This window comes from Haliaeetus leucocephalus, unplaced genomic scaffold, assembly GCF_000737465.1.
Source record: "Haliaeetus leucocephalus isolate CR32 unplaced genomic scaffold, Haliaeetus_leucocephalus-4.0 Scaffold2, whole genome shotgun sequence".
Classification (NCBI taxonomy): Eukaryota; Metazoa; Chordata; class Aves; order Accipitriformes; family Accipitridae; genus Haliaeetus; species Haliaeetus leucocephalus.
Window position 1 is genome coordinate 17363521 of NW_010972438.1, and position 25042 is coordinate 17388562.

The 25042-nt window shown below is 40.4% G+C and overlaps 1 protein-coding gene across 1 annotated transcript in view; it reads left to right on the plus strand.

Annotated features, from left to right (window-relative positions):
- POC1A (POC1 centriolar protein A) overlaps positions 1-25042 on the plus strand; it is a 59079-nt gene that overhangs the window by 18111 nt on the left and 15926 nt on the right. The window contains exons 8-9 of the mRNA XM_010573082.1: positions 8446-8514; positions 11551-11649. Coding sequence (XP_010571384.1) covers positions 8446-8514; positions 11551-11649 — 168 coding nt within the window. The remainder of the gene's footprint in view (positions 1-8445; positions 8515-11550; positions 11650-25042) is intronic.

The following is a 25042-nucleotide window of genomic DNA, read 5'->3' on the forward strand; positions in this document are numbered from 1 at the left end:
GACATCTAACTGGCATTGGAAGTGCTTGACACTGGCACAGCTGAAGGGTAGTTGCCATCGTGAGATTAAATCTCCCTCAGTTTGGAAACAAGCAGAAGTATAACAGTGGCTGGTATTGCTTTCTAGTCATCTTTAAGGGTATTGCACCAAGATGGCTGTGGAACTAGTCCTAGCATAGCCCTGGCTGGCATTCCCTCTGCTGGCATGTGCTGTATTGTTGTGTGTGTGTTCTTTTCGTGCCTGATTTAACAGATACCTTTTCCACTAAAAGTGTATGATAACTGTGCTTCATTCACAGTAAGCAACCAGCAGTGACAACAGGCCCTGCTTTCATCAGAAGCTGCTGGGGTGGATTCCTGCACTGGCTGCTTCTCTAGCCTGCTCTGCTCATAGATAAACCCAGGCTACTTAATATTGAGGGCTTTTTCCTCCGTTCTCACTGTGATTTCTGCCAGTATCTCCAAGTGGCTAAAAATGAAGTGGGTGTGGATTTTTTGGTCATTAAGTAGATTTGCCTTTTTAAGTGAGGGCTATAGGTTAGGCACCAAATGAACAGCCTGTTCTGAAGACATTCTTGAATTGTGACTGTGTGGGTGAATATGCTCGTTGAGACTGTTCCTACTCTGACAGCTGACTGCTGTTATGTTGTTCTGGGAAGGCTGCATGCGAGTGGACACTTGAAGGAAAAAAACCTTAAGGTCCTTTAGACATACTTTGACGCAACTGCTGGAGTGCCAGGAATTTGTTAGCAGCTGATTAGCTGTAGTTTACATAGGGAGGATTGCCAAGTTTACATTGCTGTCTTTAATTGTAATGTAGCTGGCCCCCCTGTAGCAGAAGGATCGTTACAGACAGGAGTTTGCAGCTTGGAGCTGACATCTTGCATCTGTGAAATATCATTCTGTATTGTGCTGCATATTTTAGTTCTGGAGTGCTTCAAGCTGTGAAGTACTCTTGCTTAATTCCATACAGATGAGACACTGGGTTGATAAGTAGGTTCACCTCTGGTACTGAGTCATTGTTGAGGAACAGAATGTTTTGGGGCCTGTAAGTCACCTCCAGAGAGTTGCTAGAGAAGAGCAGGTATGTACACAGTGCTTGTCTGCCCTTTGGGGTGGTTTGGTTAGAGCATTTCCAGACTGACTTCCTTAGTGGAATGGAAGTTCTCAGTAAATATTTAGAAAACATCTGCATGGTTATGTTTATAAATAGAAGACAGAAAATGCAAAGTTACAATTCTCTAAGCAACCTTGACTTGAATCATGAAGTAGCTGTGTTCTACCTACCTGGGTGGTGTAAGTGCTCTCTGCTTTGCTGGCTGACTAAAGAGCAAGATCTTCTGAGCAGGTGCACAGGAGACAAATGTGCTCCTTTACTGTCTGCTGCCAGCTCTACTGAAGTGGCATTAAACATCCATGCAGGCCTCATCCTCTTTGAAGGTTGTGAGGACATCTCAGGGTTGCACAGAACTGGACCAACAAAGGGAGAGAGGGGTGTGTTGCAAACAACAAGTGACTGACTTTAGATTAGCATTTTTGACTATTAAAAGGAAGGATGAGTGCTCTATTCTTCTGTTGTACTTATTTTAAACTGAAGCTTAAAAAGCTACTGAAGATTCAGTTATAAGGTGCTGTAGCGCTTACTCCCTGGCAAAGGAAGGTGCAGGCATGAGTCTTTCTCTGTGTAGCAATATAGGAATTTTTCAAAGCTTAGTGGACTGAGAATCCTTGTGACTTCTTGTCAGAGGTATTTTGCGTGAAAACATCCCTTGTTGCCATTGCCATCTCTGTCCCCTGTGCTTTTCTCCTTGGTTCCCTTTCCCTCCCTCTCCTTTGTGTTATCACCCTCACTGTGCAGCTTCTAGGAATCTGCCCTTTTTATCTAAACCCTTTTCTTGTCCTTACTGTTGGAGATGTGGATTCTTTCCACAGTCCCCATAGCTTTCCACTCCATCCCCACTTGAGGACAATATTCAGCTCTGTCTTGTACCTCTTGGTTTGCCAATATGCAATACCTGTGCTGACATGTTTTTCCCTAGCCATGTTGTCTTTAGGGTATCTGTGGTGTTTGTAAAAAGACAACAAACATCCATAGCTTTCATAGCTTTTTTTTTGCTAGCTCTTACCTCTTTCTAAGATTTGGATTTTCTTGTCTGATGCTTCTTCTGCAAGATATGTGCTGCATCCTCTACCAGATTGTGAAACAAGTGCGTTAACTTTGTCACCTGTCTTGCCCCTTGTATGTCTTCCTGCCTCTGTCCAGCTTTCTTCTTCTACTAAGTATCCTGCTATTGTCTCTCACCTTTTCTGATGAGATTGAATAGATCATCATAGCTGTGCGTTTCCTTGCTGTGAGTTCATTGTTGATCCTGAGATACAGGCTCAGTGCTCCTGCCTTACTAAAAAGTCTGTTAATTTGAATTGGTCTTCACTGAACTCTCTTCACTGCTTTCTCCGCTGCTCAAACCAAGTGATAGGTGAAAGACACATGACATCCAGCATCTTGTCTCAGGCCCTCTATGTTCTTTGGCACTTTGAATGCATTTATCAAGTTCCTTACCTGCTCTTGGTGTTTTCCTAATTGTCTTGATCACTTATTCTTTGTATCTTTTGCTCCTTTACCCTCTGTCATTTCAAGGTGCATCTGTCCACATGCGACTTGTCCTCTTCTCCTGTGCCGTGAAGCAGTTAAAAGCACCGTGAACAGTGGCAATGACTGCTCTGTTTATTATTTCTTTTATGCCTTGAACTGATGATCCCATGCCTGGGATCCCAGCGTGCTGGTTGCTGCTGGATTTGCTTCTTGGACCTTGTCACCACTTGTATCTCCTTTTTCTCTTTGTACTAATTAATATGTTCCAGGAGAGTTCGAATGTACTGGCTCATATCTTCCCACTTCTACATCTGGCATCCTTGACCCCACTTGTCTCTCCAGCTACCTTCCTCTCTGCTTCTGCTTTCATTGTGCAGACTGGGCATCGTTAAAATACTCTTCTCTGGTTTATTCATGGACCCTCTCCAGGCTGGCTCCTGTTTCTTCTTTTATGCTGAAGCCAAAATGTTAGCTCTGTTTCTAGCTGAAGCTCGCAAGTCTGGCCTTTCTTGACTTGAATTGACTGTTGGCGTTGGCCTTGCTGTTCTTGAAATTGTGTGCCTTCTGTCCTCCAGCAGTTCTATGGGGGAGGAAACAGAGTTCAAGAGGGTTTTCTCTGTGATTGTCCGCTTATTATTTATAGGTGGTACACATTCATCTGTCTGCATGCAGGTATGACTGCTCCAGGCGTATTTCTATTTCTCCAAACTAAACTCTTGGTCTTTCTCTTAAGTATTTATTTCAGAGAGATCTATTTTTATCTCCACCTTTGAAAGCTTTGTGTTCAGGTATGCTGTTCCTGTTGTCTCTGTTCATCCCTGTGTCAATTGTTACTGATGCTATTAGCATCCTGCCAGTCACTCACTAAATGTTGTAATCTGTGTCCTGGCCATCTCTCTAGGCGATGAATGCATTCAAGCTATTTGGAATAGTTCTGAACATCTTTTTCTAAGGCCACACTTCATGTTTTTGTAAGCTGATCAACCTGTGAATTGCTAGGGCAATAAAGGTCTTGTGATCACTAGTCTCCTTCTGTAGGAAGTGGAAAAACAAGGAGAAGGTATAATCTCTATCTCTGGGGGGTAGTCTGCACATAAATTAGATCATGTAATATGCTGTGCCTCACCCTTCTTGCCTTTTGTATGCAGCTAGAAGTGAGTTGTCACCTGGTGTTTCAGCTACCATGGCATGGCAATCTGACCTTGCCTGAATCTTGGTTCCTTGGGAATACTGATGCAAAGGACTAGGTTTGATCCTGTTGTTATTCCTTCTGTATGGCTTCCTTTTTTTTGGTTTGTTTCCAGTTTCTTTGCCGCATCCAGTGTGCAAGTGATTTGTCCTTTTCAAGGCTTCCTGGGGCTTATCTTCACCTTGCCTGGTGGTACTCTTTCACTAGAGGAGATGAGTTGACTGTTGTTTAGTGGCAATGTTCTTCCCACTCAACATTTCCAGTGGATGACTTTTTTGTTCTCTTCTGTACTTTCCTTAAAACTTTCTGCAGCTCTTTCCCAGTACCACCAAAATTATTACTATAATTTCAAACTATCTGACGTGCACAAAAGCTCAACAGCCCTCATGTTGTTGGCCTGCGGAGGACTAAATAGAAATATTCCTTGCTGCTGACTTGGTGTATCTCATTGTCCAGTCCTTTCTTTCTGCAGTTTGCTCTTTAAGGCAAGAAGCTGTAGGAATTTGGGGACTGGTGCTAGCATCTTGTGTGCAGCGCCTAGCACAATGAGGATGTAGAACTGGAACTTCTGAACCTCTAGGGAATACTAATAGAAGGGCATTTGTATCCTGCTACAGAAAGAGGAATAAAGTGATCCTTTAGAAGGTTGCTGTATCCCACATTTTCTAGTTGCATGGGAAATAAGCTTAAAATTCTCCCTACAACTTGTGTAGAAGACCATGCAACTGCTGCTTTTTAGCACTTTTAATGCAAATGGCAAGTTTAAAAGAGAAAAAAAAAAAATCCGAAGGAAGATTTGAATTCTTCAGTCTCCAGCCATGTACCTATTGTCCAGGACTGCATCAGAAATCTGTTGGATCTCTGCTGTGCTTACCTGAAACAAATGGGAGTTAGGCTGTGTCTAATCAGTGGCAAGTGTAGCTTTTTATTTTTGTTTTGTGTGTTTATATTAAATTGCAAGAGTATTTGGCAAACTATTACTTGTATGTTGCTATAGCAAACCTGTTATATCTGGGAAAAGTAGTGCAAGTGTATGTAGCAAAAATACTTTTCGCTTAATTTATGTCAACAAATCTGTAGAGGATGTTGAGTCTATAGGCTTGTTTGTTCCCCTTCTTTCAATTTATAAAGGCACATTCAGTCTTTGATATAATTTTCTATTTGGGGAGGAATATGTTCTGTTGAACTTTTTACCTTCAGAATGCAGTGACTTTGGAGTCAGTTCATTGCGTGTTTTGATGTGATTTGCATTGTGCTAAATTTTGTCTAAATACACTGAAATATTTAGACTGATAAAAACAGTTTCGTGAAACATTGCTCTTTTCTAGTATTCCTCACTTGTGCTTGTTCCTGAACACTTTGTCTTAATATCTTGAAAGTTTTTGCTGTCCTCCCAGTGCTGACTGGTTTATTACAGTCAGAGTGCAGCTTCTGTATCCTCAGCTCTGTGATCTTTGCGCAATATTCGCCACTGTGCAGTTTCTGGCTATGTACTTGTTTCTGCCCTCTTTTACTGCTTATTTGTCTTCTGCTTCTGCATTTTTTAAAGAGTCTCTATTCCTGACAGTGTGGTTGGAGAGCTGAACTGCTGGGGAAGGTGGGTGGGAGTAGAAGGCAGAAGCACGCTTTGTCTCAGCTGATTGATGGTGGTGTCTTTGGTTTGAAATATCTGCACTGTTTAATACTGTGTTAGTTGAACAAGCTTAGTCAAACTAATGACTGCACATGCATTTTGAAATTGCTGCTACTACATAATTTCTGGCAAGATCTCTTGAGTGAGATGTTGCCATTAGAAGGCCTCAAAACCTTTTGAAATCACTGCAGGTGAAATGATAATATGGAAATACTTCAGTGTGTTTTAAGGAAGCTAAAACTCTTCACACTGGAAGTGACCACATCAAGACTCTAGTTTTGCCAGCATAACCTTGTGCCAGCATATTTGAAAGCACAGGACTGTGGGACACAGGTTGCAGTGAGAGTTGGGTGCTTGCCCCAGATACAATCTTTGGGTATTTGTCTACCTTTAGGATTTATAATGATGAGCTCACTTTCACAAAGGAGAGAAAGAAGAGAAACCAGAAACAAACTGGATGTGAGATTTCCATGCGATGCCCACTGGGAAGATGTGAACTCTTAATAGAATAGTCTGTTCTTGGAACTTGATACAGGGTGAGGAGAAGCTTCTTACTTGCCTTCTGAGATATGTGATCTTACTTGAAAGAGGTCTGTCAGGAGGTGTGTGTTTGTGTGGTGGAGTTTTCTGGTGGTGGTTGTTGTGGCTTTTCTGGTTGTGTGTTTGGGGTTTTTTGTTTGTTTTGTTGTTTTTGTTGTTAGCCTGTCACTAGTTCATCTTGCTTTTCCCAGCAAACTTGACCATAGGCAGCATCTGGCAATGCTTGTTCCTGCCTCTGTCCATTTCAGCTTGGGCAAAAGCTTAGGCTTAGGACAGTCTCTAAAGTAATGTGTTCAACAGCTGACATAAAACTTCACTGTCTGGGTTCTCAGGTGTTTATTCTAAGCAGAACAGTTTGTCTGTTGTGCTTGTGCTCAAGCACATGTAACAATTTCCCAGCTCTGTTTAATTGCATCTCAGAGCGCCTGCCTCATCCTTCCCATGTGCATCCTCCTGTGTGCTTTCTGAAAGGTTGAAAAGGTATTAAAATGGATGTGTGGTGTGAAATGCATTCTTTTACTCAAGCAGTGCTTTAGCAGTCAGCACCATTTAAAGTCTCTCAGAATTGACTGTTGTTTTAAGAGCAAGGCTTCTTCAAAATGCAAGTGCCTGTACTGTATGAAGATGATCCTGCATGCATTAACTCTGGTATCTCTTCTGTAAAACCCCTAAGAGAGAAAAGCAGTTTAAGCCAGTCTTCTATTCTTCAGTTAAAAACCTGACAACTAACACAAACCTGCATAGATCATTAGGCTGTAGCTTAAAAATGGCAAATGATGCTATTGTAAGGGGTGCTTGCCTGCTGCTTGCTTTCTTCTGTGCTGCTGCAGGTGCCTGTTTGGTTCGAAGCCTCTGTCATTGCTTGGCCACATGCTCCACATGTAAGGGGATATGAAGCAGTGGTTCTGTTTTGTTTGTGATGCCTTTGGATGTCTCCCTTGTGTTGACTTTGTCCTGCTGGTTGGTATCCAAAGAGAATAGCTACCTCCTGCAAAACTCTAGATAGTATACAGAATATGGTAAATACAAGCTAATGTATGAATACAGTATGCTCTGCTGATGCTGCTCTGTCTGCTGTTCAGTGACATGTTCTTTTTACCAGTGCTCCTCAGGTAGCCTTGGCTTTTTCTGCCTCCTGTGCTGAAAACTTTGTGGTCTTCTTGACTCCCGAGTCTCAAATGAAATGAGTAATTGGATTCTGCTCTGAATATTGAATCTTATGTGTTCAGTTATACTGCTTGTACAGATTTCATGACTTAAAATGCTTCTAACCTTGGCCAAATTAATTGATGCAGATTGATTGCTTTGGTTGATGGCTGGTCAAGCATGTTTTGAAGTTATGTCGTGGTGGAGTGAGCAAGAGCTTTAAGCCTTGGGTCTTCTGCAGTGAGCAGTTTGTATGGAATATTCTAGAAATATATAGGAGAGCATGTGATGACTATTAAAAAAACCCAAACAAGCAATAAACAAAACCAACCAACCAAACTACTCACCCCCACCTTTTTCTTCATGATAGAACTGATCCTTTCACTTCTTGCCTGTAGCCCTACCTGTTGGCTATTTTTATCATCAGTCATGTGTTTTATGCTGTCCCTTAGTGACAGTTAAGTATTTTCAAAGAGAGGCTCTTGGGAAAGCATGTGGAGAGAAGATACTATTTTCCATGGTGAATCTGGTGCACACAGTGGTCCATGAAATTTGCTGTCTTGTGGTATTCAGTGTCTTGAAGATTCTGGGTAATGTTTGAAGTTCTGGTCCTTGGAGTTCCATGATTATGTGAAAATCTTGGCTTAGTGCATTTTCCTTTCATGGCTCTACTATTTAGGGTGTGAGGACGAGCTTGGAAAATGTGGATTCTGAGGGCTTGGCAATTGAAACCTGAAAGGTAGATTCATTGCTCCTCAAATTTGTTTTTAAAAACTTACATTTTTATGGGACATGGCTTATGATTTGTGAATGCTTAGAATTGTCAGTAGTGGGGGTATTTTATATCTAACAATCTTTTTCAATAAGCATTTTGATGCTGCTCTGTGTGTATCTCTGTGTTCAAACCTGCTTTTCTGCTTTAAACCTTTCTGTCAGGTCGCTAACTGAACACTGTATTTAACAAAACTCAACAGTTTCACTGCTTCTAATAAATGAACAGGAGTTTTAGAAATTTCTGATTCTAAAGGGAAGAAAGAATGATTGAGAGGGAACAAGGAAAAGCCTGAAGCTGCAAAGCTTGGTTTGTTCCTGTCTATGTCTTAATGCCATGGATATTAAAAAGTAGGTGTCTTAAACTGGTGGCAAAAATGTGGGAAATGGCAAGTAAGTGCCAGCAAGCTTAGCATGTTAATTGTGGCCCACTTACCTAAGATCTTTTTAAAATTTGTCCTGAGATTGCTGGTGCCAAATGAGAAATACCTTGTAAAGCTGCGATGAATGGAGCTTTGTAACATTTTGTTTTCTTGCACACTTTTGTAAACCTATCTTTTAAATCTGTTTGCAGGGGCCAGCTACCTGTGTAGCGTTTTCAAGAGTTGGAGACTTTTTTGCTTCTGGAGGTTCTGATGAACAGGTATTTGACTAGTTTAATTTCATAGTTTTGTGCCTTGTTGTTACTGTTTTCTTGGCATCTTACTGCTTTAAAAGAAAACAAATATTAAAAATAGTGAGAGATATTAAACAAGTGCTTCCTCAGTAAGAGCAGTCTTTCAGCTGGATTATCTGGGAAATGGGTATGTACAACAGAGGAAATATTACCCTATATATGGCCCTTGTTATATGCCTTTCTGAGGCATCTGCTGCTGGGGAATAAGGTAGCTGGGTGTGCAGATGGCTGTGTTGAGATACCTTGACTCTCATGGCCTATTCTGGTGGATTGTCTCCTGATCTACCACTGGCTAGTTCTGAGACACAAGCGTAAGGACAAGGCAAGCAGGCAGGGTTGCTTCCCCTGAATACTCTTCCAGGCTCCACTGGTCTACAGTGCTCTGTATTTCTTAGTCCTTAGGGCTCTCCTCCCACTGATCTGTCCTCTCAGTCTTATTTGAGGTGCTGTGGCTAAGCCATTTCTAGTGACTGAGACCAGATGGTTTTGAGTCTGATTGGACAAGAATATAGACTGCAGGCCTCTTTATTAATGGGAGCCTGGTGCAAGGCTGTGCTAATGCTGCAGTTGCACAGCTTTTTGGGGCAGAGTTGGACTTGTCTTTGCTGACCTTGATATGTACACTAGGATTGAGCGCCTGGGTGCCTTGTACTGCTGGTGAAGGGTTTTTGTGGATGAAGCAGTTGGGGCAGGAGGGGAGATCTCTTACTTCTGGTTCTGAGTTATAATCTAGGTTCACATTTCTTCAAAAGCTGCTGGGTTTTGTGTTGTCAGTGGGGGAAATAAAAAAATGTACCTGGTGGGTCTGGACCATGCTGAAATGACTTGCTGGGTCTCTATGTAATGTATGTTTTTGATTGTATACTACCGAGGGGGAAACCAGTCCTAGGGTTGTAGCTCATGACAGCTTCGTGAGCTGCTGCATTTTAACTCTGTCTTATACATTTGCCGACATAGGTGGCATAGCTTGTCACCCTGTCTCTTTAAGACCACTTTTTATTTAAGGCTTTAAACAGACTGTTTTGAAGAGATGCATCCAGTTTTGTCTTATAAAATTATATTGGGGTCACTAGATTAAGGTTTGCTCTTGAAATATTCATCTAACACAAGGAATAAATATGCCTTTTTGTTGTTGTTTCTCTCTTCCTTAAAAGCCCTGATGTAGCTGGAATTTGCAGTTACATAGCAATTCATTGTTACTTATTTTCAATAGAAAACTTCAGTAATTTTATTTGTCTTCAACTTCTAGGCATAGCCAAGAAGCTGACTTTTTATTTGTTTCATTTTTAGCTTAAGAGGATGTATTAGCCTACATTTCTCTGTTGTGTAAAGTAGATTCCTTCAAAAGGCTTTTGTTTTATCAGCTCCCTCTGTCTTTCCTATGGTTGGGATTTCTTTAAACAAAGTAATGCTCATTGCAAAGTATCACCTGATATTGTTAAACTGAAACACTGAATAGTAATGCCTCCCCAGAAATGTGCTTTGTAAAGGTACGTTTATGACATGGGGTCATAACTTACTACTTTGGCAGCCTTTTCCATTGTAGCTCAAGGTGGTATGTTTCTGAATGCATGTATTGGGAAGGGTGGCTGTTGGCTTTCCTATTCTTAGCTCCCATGAAGGAACTGCCTCTCTCCTCTTAGATTTGTATCTGAAAATGCAGGCAGTGCCTCCTTTCATGCATGGAGAAAGAACTTTTAACATAGAATATATGTATGTATTAAAAACAGCATTAGCCTTGCATGTACATAACTGGTAATTTAAGAAGCTTTTCCAGTGGAATGGACCTTGCTGAATACTAGCTTTCTGAATCCAAAAGAAATTGAGAAATAATAATCAAGAACATCTTTACAGGTCAAAAAAAAACTTTTGCATGGTAATTTAGACATGTAGCCTGTCTAAAAAACCATACTTGATTACTGAACTGCAGACAGGCCTGTTGTATGAGCCTGCTGGAGTTAGGAGGTGCCATTTGCACCCTGTGCTGCAAATATATGCTGGTTTAAACATAGTTAGTGTGAGTTGCCCCACTGAAGATATGGATGGACTTCAGCCTAAAGTAGTGGTCTGAGTAAGTATGCATTTTTCTGTCATCAGCTGTCACTAAACTGTGTTGAATTGCTCTTAATCCCCAGGTTAGACTAGGTGGCAATGCCCGTCTTTGTAATAGCACTTTTGCTAGCTGTGAAGAGACAACTTATACAATAAAAGAACATCACTTTTTTTTTTGTTACACAATGGAATGGCCTTGGTTAACTATGCAACTACAAAAGAAAGATGCTTTTCTTTCACGTGAAACAGGAATGAAAACCTGTAAGTGAAGAATAAAGATTGATGTTTCTGATAACCAAGATGAGCTGCCTGGGTTCATAGGTGTCTCAGACTTCTGAAATTGTTGATTGCTCTGAAACTTTTTTAGGCTTTTAGAGCCACTGCCAGGGATTTTACTCCATGGGTTTGCTCTTGATGTTGAAGTGGTTTATTTGTTAAAGGCCTCTCTTCTGAAATAACTGCTGCATTATGGAGGGAAGATGCCTGTAAGTGAGATTTAAGTTTGGTATTCAGCTCACAAACTAGGTCAAGATATCTAATACTAGTTTCAAAGTACTAACTCTCCTTTTCCTGTGAATGAATTTCATGATGAACCAGGGACTAGTTGTTTGGGGTGTGGTTGATAAGTGCTACAGTGCTAAGCATGGTATATTAATATATTTGTGGTTTTAAGGGTGTATTCTGCATGTTGCTTTGAAATTCTCTAGCTAGCCCTAGTTTCATGATGTTCCTGACCCAAAGAATGTTGGAAAAGGTCACTTACTCATTGAGAACTCAGTTATGCTATGCCTGTATTCAGTAGCATATTTACAAATAACATCCTTTACTTAATGGCAAAGCTTTCTTAGGTAAACTGTGTGCTTCTGCTGAATCTTCTCTGATGTGTTCACAAAATTGGCCTTTAAGCAAACGTAGATGGAAAATTTTAATAGAGATAACTTCCTTCTGCAGGTGATGGTCTGGAAAACTAACTTTGATGCAGCAGATTATGGTGATGTACTGAAAACACAGAAGTCTGGCACTAGTATGGATGGGACCCATCACACTCTGGTAGGTCAGCATACAGAAATTGTGTAGAGTTCCTTTTCAGTATGCTTGAAAGCATGTGACTCAGGCAGTTGAACTATGGAGCCATCTTTCCTTGGTATTTATTTGAGCTGCAAGATACCTGTTTTTAATCAATCTTGTATTGTCTGTTTTGTTTAACTGTACTTGCCTTATAGGAAAACGTATGTAATGATTTTAAGGGAAATAAATTTAGTGTATGTATGCATGCATTTTTTTATTAGCAGCCTGTGTTTAAGAATGTGTGGTAAGCTTGGATGATAGTCCACAAAAAAGTACAGATGTGAACCACAGTGGAAGTCAGTTTTGCTAGGTGATATTAATCCTTTAGGCTGGTGTCAGTCATGAAAATAGATATTGTTCCCGATTATCTTTTCACTGACAGTCAGCAAAGACAAGAAATCTCTGTGCATAGACTTCACACATGAGAAATGGGTGATGTATTGTACTGGAGCTTCTTTTCTGAATACTTGGAGACATTAGTTCATATCTATTCCCTGAACCATGTGTTAAGAGACATCCGAGTTCTGACTGTAATGGATAAATCCACTAGCTGAATAATTCAATATGATGCACTGATCTAAGTGTAGCACTGATGTTGAATGTCATGACTATTACAAGAGTAACCCTTTAAAGTTACTGCCCATAAGAGTTATGACTTTTGCACATGGTGATACTTAAACTTCTGTATTTTGTCTTGTCAATCTTTGGATATTTTTGATACTTCTGAAATATGTTATTATTGTGGCTGGTTTTTGGTATATCTTGCTCAACATGAACTGTAAGCTAGAAAGCAGGTTGTGAACCAGGGGGTTTATGCCTATGTGGCATTGACTCAGTTGAAGAGTGAGCCAACATCTGTTGCTCTGTGGCAGTGCCTTTAATCTTATCAACTTAGATATTTACTGGGCTGCTAAATTTATGTTCTCTCTTAAACATAGTAGCATTTTTATTTTATGATTTCAGTCCATTGCTGGAGGTGTTGAATAGCTGTAGTATTTTGTGACGGACAAGACTTAGTCTGCAGCTCTAAACCTGATTCCTTACTATGCTTTCTTTACAGAGCAATCCACAAATAAAACCAGGGGGTGTTAGCATTAGGTGAGTGGGAGAGGATGGTAGGAAGCAATCACAGAAGGAAGGAGGAGGTGAAAGTGTTTGTTGATCCTTGGCTGGGTTTGGCTAAAGCTGACTTCTTCCTTTTCCTCCTCTTCTGTGTTCTATCTAACGTTATGCAGGCTATGAAACCAGCAGTCCAATGACCTCTTTGTTTATTAGCCTATTGAACTGGACTAATTTTGAACTCTGCTTTAATTTAAGATATTGTGTAGTATAATTCTCAGCTGAAATACAGCGGAGACAAAGAAAGCCTTTATGGGAAGAAATACCATTTTCAGTTTGTAACATTCCAAGGAATGGCTTAAATATTTAGTGTAGACAAAGTGTCTGCTAATGGGAGATTATGGTAAGTTTACCCAGACCTGTACTGCTGTTATTACTAGAGCATATTATCCAGTAGTAATTTAAGGAAAGGAAGGAAATGCCTGAGCTCTTCTAAAACTTAGTTCTTCATTATAGAACCTCTCAAGATGTACATTAAAGGTAGCTGCTGAACAAAATCCTTGAATAATGACGAACCACCCTGAACATCTGTCCCTCCAACAAAACTATTCCCCTCTAGAAGAGGTTTTACCTGGCAAAACCTCTAATAGATGCTGCTGGGACCAAGTGTGTGTGTGCTACTGACAGCCAAATCCATGTCATGTGGTGTTGGTTGACACAGGGTTGCTTTACTCATGGTCTGAGCCTATGGGAAACGGGGCACTACAAATTCTTTGAGGTGTAATATATTGGTTTGGACCAGGGGCTGTGTTTTTACAGAGAGCAAAGTCAATCCATGTTGAGTCATGCAGAAGAGACATACTTGGTTTCAGGACCTAAATTACTTCAAAGGAGTGAGTATTTTGAACTGCCATCCAAATGCAACATTTGTCTTGGGCATGCAGTGTGGGAGCTGCTGATCTCAGCAGTACTACTTGAATATAAAAAGTGTTGGAAAGTTACTGTGTTATGTGCAACTTACAGAAGACCAAACTGAGTGATAGTAGGATTCTTCCTTCCTATTTGCCCAAGGAGTAAATGTGGTGTTATCTTTTGGTCTGAGTAGCACAAATGATGCTTCCACTAGATTGGCCAAATTAGCTATGAGCATCAATAGACTTGTAAATTAAACCTTTGACTGCCTTCCACAGTAAAATCATCCCTAAAGCAGGGGTAAAGGTAGTTGTGATGGAGAGCTTGGGTGCTAGCTGGCAAAACTAAGACCAATGTCTTAGCTGACTAAGTCTGTTGATGCAGTTCAACAATGTGGTCTCTTATGCAGTTAAGAACATTGTTTTGCCTTGAAAGTATGATGCAGCTTTGTCCTGCTGTAAAGGAGTGGAGTTTCAATTTTTGTCTCATGTCACACAGTCTGATTGGTGCTACCAAAGCCAATATAGTCTAAAGTTTTTTGAGGAGTATCAGCTGTATTGTGGCTGTCTTACAAGAACAGTCATGTAGCATGCTAGAGCTTACACATGGTCTCTGCTAAGAGCTCAATACACTTGATGAGAATGGAAATGCAAAATATGACTATTACTCAATATCCTTATGTATTAGGTTATTAAGAGTGCAACGCTTTAATATTAAGGCCGTTATAATTGCTAAAGTCAGAAGGGGAAGAATAAACAATGTAGTCTGAGAGCTTGTTTTGAATACCATAGGTTAAGTTTAAATTTAGAATTGTTATGAAATGTTCTTTGCTGTTAAAAAGAAGCTGGTGTCTCTGAAAATGGCTTGGTTTGTTATTTTAAGTATAACATGAGCATGGAAAACTTGGCTGCATAGTAACTTGTCCATTCATGGCAGTCTACTCTTCTTTCAAGTGAATTTCATGACTTTTATCTTTTAGAAATTTATTGTGCTGGGCTCTTTGAGTACTATCACTGCTACAACTTACTGCAAGACTTAAATTTCACTATATAGTCAGTTCCTTCTTATTTTGAGCAAAATGTTTGCTTTTTAATAATGAAGTACTTTATTTTGGTGGATTTTGTGTAGCTGAGATCAATTATTTTTCCCATCAAAATCAGACTTGAAACTGCCATTTGTCACTCTTGATTTCATGCCAAAGTCACCTTTACCTTCAATGAAGAGTGAAGCTGCTTCATCTTTCTCTACTGCTGTGTTAGTGTGCCAGGATTCTGCTTCTTGAATAATACTGACATTTTTGCAGATGTTTTTGGAATGTAACTACATTTAGAACAGGCATATAGGTTGTTGTTTGGTTTTGGTACCCCTAAAACACATGAACGCTATTCTTGACACATCTTGAATCTGTTTTCAACCCTTTACTTCAGGAGAGCTTATGCTCTCATGTAGCTGTATAACTTTTTTCTGAAGTGTCGTAAAAGCACAAATACTAATCGTAACAGTGGCTGTGTAAAAACACTCAGTTTAGTTTCTGGTTTCTTATGGGGAGAGTCAGACTAACATGCAAGTGCTAAGAAAGAATAACTGAATACAGACATCAAAACCAGTTTGTCATCAAGATGAATGGGAAGAAAAAAGAATCCTAAATAACCTGTGGGTAAGAGGCATGAAACATTGTCAAGGTTGGTGAACTTGAAAACAAACTTGCTCTAAAACAATTTTCACTTCCATAGGCAGAGGGAGACTGGAACCTTTAGAAGATGCTGCTTTCACAGGCAGTTGGTTAAAGTTCATTATGAATCAGTGTATTGGGCTCATTTGCAACAATAGGCAAGAACTTCAAAGTTTCTCTGCCCACCTGCTTGTGTTTTCTGTAAATATATAAGGCTTGGGAGTTGCAGCTTGCTTTGAAAGTAAAACTGCTCTGTGCAAGGACTAATGCAAATGAGAGAAGCTCATGATGAGCAGGAATTGCAGTCATGACTGTGGTGTAAAAGCATAGACACAAAAGTGTGATAAAGAAAACGCTAAAGCTGTCAGAAGTGAATTATAAATATCTGTTAGCAAGATGTGAGACTTTAAATGTTAGATCAGAATTACAGTAGCTCTGAAATAAATGCTTACTCTTAAATTATGAGCTAATGATTGTAGCTATTAAGTGTTGCATAACTACCTTGAAAACTGAAGTTAAGGGCAAGCTCTTGTGATGCATGCTGTATGAAGCTGATGGGAAGAAATGAAGTCTTACAGTCCTGTGTCTTGATCCTATAAGCATTTATGTTTGTTTTGATCTAGAATCTTAAGGGGTAAGAGTAAATTCATGCTTTAAGCTGCAATATTGAGTGGTGATGACCTAAAGGAAAGTCAGAATAAGAGGCATGAATTTTGCATGTAATTTCATAAATATGGGCTCTTATGCTTGTCCTGGGGTCAGTAACTGTAAGCATAAGGGTCTGTATGAAGAGCTGTATAGGATCAGATCAAAGGACATGCTCACGGATCTGATATGTTGTGCAGACATTCATGTACAATTTGCTCTTTCCAGAGAAGGCCGATAATGTGTTTTATTTTGGGGTTTGGTGGTGGGTTTTTTTCCAAATACAAGGAGAGCTTTGCACATGCAGTTACAGCTGATGTGAGTATATGAGAACACTTGTTTCATTATGTGACAGATTTGCTGCTATTATTGACTAATTCCAAGAAGACTATGTATGGTCAAGTGGTGTGAGCAAATGCTGAACAGTTGATGTCACATGGACAGTTAAAAAGTGCTTGGGTGTTTAGATAAACTTGTACACTGAAAATTACGAATAAAAACATTGTAGTATAAGCTAAGTTGGTAAACAGTTTTTCATGCAATATTATGGAAAACAGGAAATAGTAATTGATACAAAGGTTCTTTACTCAAGTTTAAACAGAAATTGTAACTACTTGTGCAAAATACTACTTTGCAAAGGAGGAGGCTGATGAGGAGAGTTTAGTCTAAGCCTCTGCATGTAGCTTTCTAAAGAAAAATACCTTAAACCTTGTTTGTGTTGCAGTTTCTCAGAGGCAAAGCTATCTTGAACAGGGGGAGTGGGAGCTTCAGATGTCCAAAAGGCAGTGAAATGCACAGTCTGCAAGGGTTGTGTGTAGTTAATTTCACACTAAGGGTATCCTGGCAAGAGAGGTAATAGGTACAGCAGAAACATAAGCTTACAGGTAGGTGGTGGGGAAGTGTTTCTCCTGCCACTTCAGTTGTGAATTCTGCAACCATGTAACTTAAATATGTGCAGCTTGGTTTTCAGCTCCTGGTTAGGACTCTGAGAGACGTGCTCATGTGAGTGGATGTGCAGACAGACTCAAAAGCAGGTAATCCTTTGGTAGGGCAATTTGGGAGACATAGGCAGAGGTGCAGAGTTGTCCTCTGTCACTCTTGCCAAGAAGTCTTTCTGCTCTTTTGAAATTCAAGAGCACAAATATTTTGAATATCTTTAGCTCCTTTGAAGTTAAATGGTACTCAATTGTGGAGCTACCAAATTTGAAAGCTAATGGCATAGCAGGCTTCACAAAGTGAAGCTTGGGAAGAGCAGTGTTTCAGCAGAAAGGACTTCCAAGTCGCCTGTGACTCTTCAAATGCATCTTTTGGTTAAGACAGGCATTTAGATCACTTTCTACACTGCTGGGTTTAAAATTTTCTCCAGGCATTGGACTATGCTTATTTCTTCAATGGCAATTTTTCCAAAATAGTTCTGTTGAATAGGATTGGAGACCAATTCCAAAACCCATGATCTGATCATAAAGTTGTCTGAGGCTTATAACTGAATATCCAAAGCTGACTCCACCTCTTTCCTTTGCTGGTTCTGTTTTGTGTTTGGTGACCTTGGGTGCCTCCTGTGCTCAGCCTGTGGTCTCGGTGCTGACTGCAGCAGTTCATTCTGTCAGCCACTCATTCCTTGTGTAAATAAATTCCTCCTGAGTTACTCATAGGCCAGATGTGCCTTTTCTTTTTTGACCTTTTGGCTTCCAAATTGGTAACTATCTCTAATTCTGGCATCCGTTAATACTTATGAATACTTTTGTACATTTCTTCTTTTTTTACTTGCTGTGAAGTCCCCTCCTGGGAAGCAGTTTCAATGCACAGAGCTGCAACTCTTTGCAATTGGACGTGAATGTGTTGTCTTTGCACCTCCTCCACGCCCTTCTATTTATTTATTTTTAAAGCGTTGTAAGGGAGGAATCCTGTATTCAGCAGTGGGGAATCCAACCTTCGGCCTTCAAGATAGATGTGGTCTGCAAAATGATTATTTTCCCCGATCTGCTTGTCACCTTGTTTTTCTGAGGATGTGTTCCCACTCCAGGAAGCTTTAGTCTGGTACATGATTCTCTTCCTCTTGGGATAGGTAGGCAGATTATTTACTTAAAAGAAGAACAGTGTGATGAGTGCTCAAGATGTTTCTACTGCTCTTTACCCTGCTTGGCTGTCCAAGCAGAAGCTTCATAGGGATGGGTAGGAGTCTTACTACGACTGATCACAGGATGCTCAGGAGCTCTCCCCCATATCCTTCAGAAGCAGTGCAGTTGCAGATGGTTATCCATAGCTCCCTAACCTTCACTCTTCTTTCATTGAAGGAAGCCTGCTCATGTAAGCCTATTGCAACATGTGACCTTGTAACTTTTTTTTTCAAGGAGCCAGAGGTTCAACAGGAACAGAGGAAAAGGCTTCTCCTTTCCTCTCCCTCCTTTGTGGTGTGGATAAAGCTGGGTCTCTACTTTGGCCTGTGCCTGAAGAGGCTGTGCTTGTAAACCTTGTGAGAGCCAGAAGGATGTAATGTTTTTCGTCGCTCCTGTATTCCTTTTAGCAAGAACAGCTAGGTAGTTCGTTCTGTGCAAGACATGTGCTCCTGTGGTGTCTTCCACTCATCTTGCTGGAAACCAGAGATTGAGTGGGATGAACTCTAACCCCCAAGAGGTAACAGACACTTAGTTGACTAAGGGAGCTATCATGGTGAGCAAGCCTGGCTAGTTGAGACTGTTTGCTTGATCTCTTCCTGCCTCGTGCAGCATCCAGAACATCAGCCAGGAAGGCATCAGTGTTGCATCATCTGTTTTGTGGGTAGCCCCCAAGGGGGTAACCCCTCGGTTTCATTGATGAAAAGGCTGGATGCAACTGAGCTCTGAAGTCTAGCTCTAATTCACTGGAGAATAAAGTCTAGCAACAGTACCAGGTTTCTTCATATCAGGAAGCCCAAGTTTATCTGAGCAGAACTGGATAGCTGTATCAGTTGACTGTGCTCTTTGTGGAGCCTCACTGCAGTTCTCTCTGATTTTCTGCATCTTAATTTGACTGTGAGGCTGCATCAGAGCAAAATAAATGGTTTTCTCTAACTTGAGTAAATTAGGGTCCACCTCACAAGCAGCTAACAGCAGAGCTTCTTTCTGGAAAATGTTCTAGGAAGCCTCTGTTAATGGCTAGCCCTCTAATACTCTATTTCAGCTTTTTGTTGTTGTTGCTGTGTGAAACTGAATTTTTCACAAGCTAATGGATTTTGCCCCTATGCTGTTGCTCTTTCCCCTGAAACTTTTGGGTTTGCTTTTATTTTGATCTGGTCAATGCAAGGAGAGATGGGTGTGCATGACAAATGAAAGCTTAGTCTTCTCTGATTTTGTGTGTTAACAATTTTTACACATGTTTGCAGACCGTTTTTCAGAGTGTTCTGATCTTGATGAATGACCTAAGAGAGGAAAAGGCAGGGTATGGGCACCCTCAGCTTGGCTTTCCAAGAGGCTCTGAATGACTGCAACAACCTGTAACAGCTTTGCCCGTTAGTGGATGGGAGCAGCTGTGCTGCTACAACTGTTTTCCCTTTTGTGTTCTGGTTTGACAAGATTTTTTTGCTGAAATAAGAGGATCAGCTTTTAATTTCTGTCATCTTACAGTGAATAAATTTGTTCGTTAAGGCTCTGGAACAATAAGGCAAGTCCTGACAAGTCATTATTGGTCAGAATAAAAATTGCCTTTTAAGTTCAATATCTCAGGCTAATTAATGTAAATTCACCCACTTAGGTTGCTGCTCTATGTGGCTTGTTTTAATGCTTGAGTCATAATTCAAAGAGAAGAGATGGAGGCAAGATTTATACTATTTCCCAAGCTGTGTCAACTTTTGAGATAGATGAAGATAGCTCAAGCTTCGAAAGTTTCTAAGATCTCAAACTTTTCTGCTAAAATCCAAACTTCAGGCAAGTGTAATAACAAATGTGCATGTTATAATATGTGTGTGTCTGCATATGTTTATATATGTGTATACATGCATAAGTGATGTACATAGGCATGTACATGATGTGTATGTTACATGGCATATGCTTACCTATTTTACTAGAAAGAGGCAAATGATTCTGATGAAGGAAATGAGTTGGAAGCTGTTATTCACTCTTCAGGAGATCACTGTGTGTTTTGCTTCTTGCCTTGGAGACTGCTTTTGATATAAAAAAAAACCTGTAGCTGGATAACCCAAAACTAAGGATAAACACTTTGTTTGGGTGTTTGGCTGCTTTTTCTTGGGAACCTTTCCTAAAAGTGATCTTAAATGGGGCCAGGAACAGTAGTTCAATTCTTGGTGAAATTTCTTACCAATGGTTCTCATATTTATCTTTTTGTTCCTATAGTGGCTTGTTTCAACACAAAACTGTTCCTTAGAGAGTAACAGCACCAAAAATCTCAAGGAGCTCTGTTAGGATAGCCAGTTGAGCATCACCTGTACAACAATGCTTAATTATTCCATACTAAATTCTGGAAGACTTCTTCATATCTCCTAAGAAAACACTGAGACTGATGGGAGTGGAGAATTGTTAAGGGAGGTAAAATGCCTAAGCAAAGTAAGAAAAGACAAATCTAAAATGTTGAAGGCTACCCTTAGCTTTTCCTTCTCAATAAATACAGACCCGTTTTTTTTTTTTGAACAGCTGGTAGTGGTTAAGTTATACCTGTCCATGCACTCTTGTACTGGGCTTTCAATGCCTGGCATTATTGTTTCCCATTTTCACTCATCACAGAAATGCTATTTGTGCTTTTGGAAATGTAATATGTGTAAAACTTTCCCATTCTTCTTCGATGTTTGTAGAGGGCTTTTTAGCTATTTGAAATGTAACTCAAATGGGAAAGGAGCCGACTACTGAAGATTAGTTCCTATTATTTTATCATTTTTCCTTAGTAAGTGAATTAATGTAGTATTGCATTAATTACCACTCATTTGGAAACCCTAGCTTTGTTATAGTTGTGTTCCTTACTGGTTTTGGGTTGTGGCAATCCCCTTTGCCAGACCTTATCAGGAACTGTGACTTCTATTCCTTCCAGTGCCAGATACACTTCTCCTTGGAAATCAGTGCAGGGATCTACTTTCTTTCAACTTTTTGTATAAAACAAAGATCGCGTAGCACAAAAAACCATGAGCCTGATCTCAGCTGTCACACAACCAGTTGATGCCATGGTATATATAGTGGTGCTCAGTATAAACCATTGAAAAGCATGGACAGCCCGTAACTTGGATGCTTTTAACAGTCTGCAGAGATGCTTTTCACCTGAAGTTACCTCGAAAACCATGATACTAATGTCTGTCTTGGTTTAAAAGTGACACTTACAGAGTATAGATGTAAGTTGGGTGGACCAACAGACAGTGAACCAAAGAGCAAGGTCACTGAAACATGGGAGGGGAGCAGCTTTTCCCTTTTCCCTTCTGGCAGGCAGGAGCAGGCTGAGGACTGCTCTTGGCCAGAGATTGCCAAACAGTGTCACCTGCAGAGATAGGATGCTAGTATTTCTGTAAGCAAATACAAATTTCAATCCAAGTGCAGCCCTCTATGGATGTACAGGCTGGTTTCATGCATGTCTGAGTACTTTAGCTGGCCATTAGCTGTTAGCCCTGTTTCTTTCCTTCCTGGCAGCTTGGTCAGCAGAGCTAGATCGTGTGATGCTGCATCACTTAAAATATACAAACCTTACTCCATCTGCCTGCCTCTGTCAGTGGTTCACTTAGGCTTTGGCACAAGAGTGCCTTGGGATTTAAAGGGGTTTGAGATGTACCTATTAACTCTTATTTCTTCTTGGGGTTATCACAGACTTAGTATTTATTGGCCTATGGCAAAATATGGCCATTACTGTAGAGGTGCCAAGTTTTAATGTTTTAACTTGGTATTTTTAGTAGCACTATCAGGGAAAAGGGTTCTGTCTAAATCATTTATGGCCTCTTGCATATCTAACCCAACTTACCTTTTGGTGTGAAGCAAAAATGCAAGCACAAATAAAAGGGAAGTAATGTTCTTTTCATCTCCCTTTTCTTTTTCTCCCCCTCCCTCCCAAATCCCCTTCTGTTATTGCAACTTGAATCCTGAAATAAGAGGTGAGCAGGGATGAATGGTCCTATAAATTGTTTAATAAAGCTAATTTAACTTGTATCCTATTTCTAGTTGTTACCCTATGCTGGTCTGGACAGTAGATGTGGAGTAATGCAAGTCTTGAAGAATGTGATTGCTCCAGAAATTTCAGTGCTGCCTTGAAGAGGGGCTGTTTTTCCAGTCTAGAGAAATTTTTTTGTACTTGGAGAGCTGTGTTCAGTCAGTGATATTTTGTATGTAGCAGGGAGAAATGAGGTTACCTCTCAGTTTTTAAGGAGTCCTCCAATCTAGCATGGTGTACTCCATCTGATCTTCCTGTGGAGCTCACCTTGCAGCTAATATGCGTCCACTGGATGTCACTGTTGCTCTTTGGGAACGCATTTAAAATATCACTTTACCCGTGGTGAAAATGACTCCTCGAAATAGAAGACTTTTAATGTATTTCTCTCTCGTTTGGATTAGTAGAATTGGGGTCCGAATAAACAGTGTGCACCACCTACGGGAGTTTTCTGCTCCTCTGTTGTTTCTAGGGGAATTTTTTCAGTTAACTTAGTGAATTTAATTGCACTGAGTGAATTTTAATACATTGGATGTCTGAATTGGATACATTGGATGTATGTGTTGCTTAAAAGGGAATGCCATCTTTCTTGTAACTTGAAAATTAATTCTCAGTAACATCATATTCTCTTTTTAAAAAACAAAAAACAAAAAAACAAACAAACAAAAAAAACCCAAAACAAAACCAAAAAACCCAACCAAACAAAAAAACCCAAAACAGAAGATGTTGGAAATTGATTTAAAGGGACTTAAAGGTAGAGCTGAACCTACCCCCCTTGCACCACTTAGTTCTTCCCTTCCAGTGGAGAGGTGAAGAGAAGGGAAAAGAAATATTTCCTCTGGATTGAATTATAAGAATCCTACTTTTTATTAGTAGGTGTAAAATTCTGGTAGGTGGTTATCCTGTCGGTATATCTTCTAAATATCACCATTTAGAAAGCAAAATGGCATTTTTTAAGTTGTCCCTTGCAGTTTTACTATGGATGTACATGTGTTTTGTAGTTAATACTTTCCCCCACCCCCCAATCAGCACTATAATAGCTGGCCAGAATGCTGTTTAGCCAGAACAATTTTCCTAAGAGGCTCAGTAAGAGACCTCTGGAATGAAGGCTGATTAATTTTCCCCTTCCCCCAAGTAGTTGCACTGTGCTGTCTTTAAGTGGTTGCTATAAATAAATCACTTCTGTTTTCCCTTTGTCACTGAGAGCTGTATTGTATTCTGAAACTGCTCATCTATTCTTCCTTTAATGTTCAGCTGCTTCTTGCTATACTCCCAGTGCTTAATATGCAGATGTTGTAATAAGATATTTAATGGCAAATACATTTGTTTGGTTCTGCCAAATAAATTGTGCACTTGAACTCTGACTAAAATAAATTAAACCTCTGCAGCAGTGTCATTGTTTCTGGTGCCTGTCCCCAGGATTCAGCTGGCACTTTACCTTGCAGGTGAGTCAGACGGGAGCACAGGTGTCTCTCTCTGTAATCATGATGCTCATGGGTACTGAGATTGTCACAAAGCCAATGCATATTTCAGGGCTCTTTCTATATTTTTGCAATGTTTTTTAAAATCTGTTAGAATTTAAATCACTAGTGGCTGGCTCACCACATGGTATAGATCACTATTAGGAGAAGGGTGTCTGTACTTTGATCTGTGAGGGTTTTCTTGTTGGTTCTTACGGACAGTAGCAGGGGCTGATTTAATCCTCTTTTACAAAATTTGAAAAAGTTTCAGTCTGGGGGCATTTCAGTTCTTCCTCACTTGGGTGCATATTTCCTTTCAAATGTACTGGCCATTAGGGTAGTGGTAAGTACAAGTTGTAGTCTGGCTGTTAAGGGAAAGTTTCCAAACATTTTCTGCTTTTGTTAAAATGTAAAGGGCAAAGCTTCTGCTGAAGGGCCTCACATTGATGCTTACTACTGTCAAATTTGGAAGCTATACTAATGGTTCAGTAGAGGCGGCCTTACTGCCTTTTTAACATGGCTTCAACTGGTGTCACTGCTGTGTTTGAGCTACGACAGAAGTCCAGGTGGGTGCTTATGGCAGACAACCTGTCCCTCTGAGCATTGCAGTCTCTTTCCAATATTTTAATGAAGAAGAGTGTGTTTGAGCTCATCAAAATGTTTGACTGTTTTCTAAAATTAATGTCAAACAAAATTTTGGGGGTCCATTTGGATTTAGGATACTTGTAAAATGCCCCAGCATCTGCCCTGTGAAGTCCTGGCCATGTTTTCTTAGCAGGTAAAGCTTTCTTTGGCTTTAAAAAATGGAGACTTTGGCATGAAAAACCTGAAAGGATTTAAAAAAAAAACCCAACCACCCTGTTTTTCTCCTTGATGCCATGGTAGGAATGCCATGGTATCACTGTTCCCTTCTGGTCACAAGGCTTCTGTTAGCTGGTAGCAGAGGGACATGCTTTGGGTAGTGTCAATACAAACATACCTACTTGGGCTCCTCAGCCTCTTCAGAAAAAGTGAGTTGAAATTAGTCTAGTGTATCTGATCCCAATGGATGCAAATGCTCTGCTTCAGCCCGTGAAAAGGGAAGTGTTGTGCCTTTGAGACGCAGCAGCATGCGTGTCCACCTTGGCCAGGCTGGCTGTCGGCCGATCCTTTGCTGTTGTCCCTCTGCTGTTCTGTACATCATGGGCTGCATTTACAGCTTGCAGTGTTTCTGTGCGTGTCTAGCTGAGTTTGCAGGCATTTTCAGTGAGCTCCACCTTGCACTGGACGTGCTTGTGTTGGGCAAATCCAGGCTTAACCCTTGTTGAATGCTGCGTATAGGCCCCCGCTTTGAGAAACCTGCTTGGACGGGTCCCAGACTTCAGACTGCAGCTTGATGCTATTAGAGCGGGTGGGATAAGTAAGAAGCTAGAGCAAACTGACTTCAGTCTCTCTGCCTGACTGTTTGTGGGCAGTGATTCAAAGTGCTTCTGTAGGTGTGACTGTTGGATGCTTGGTTTTTTGCACCTGCTGTGGC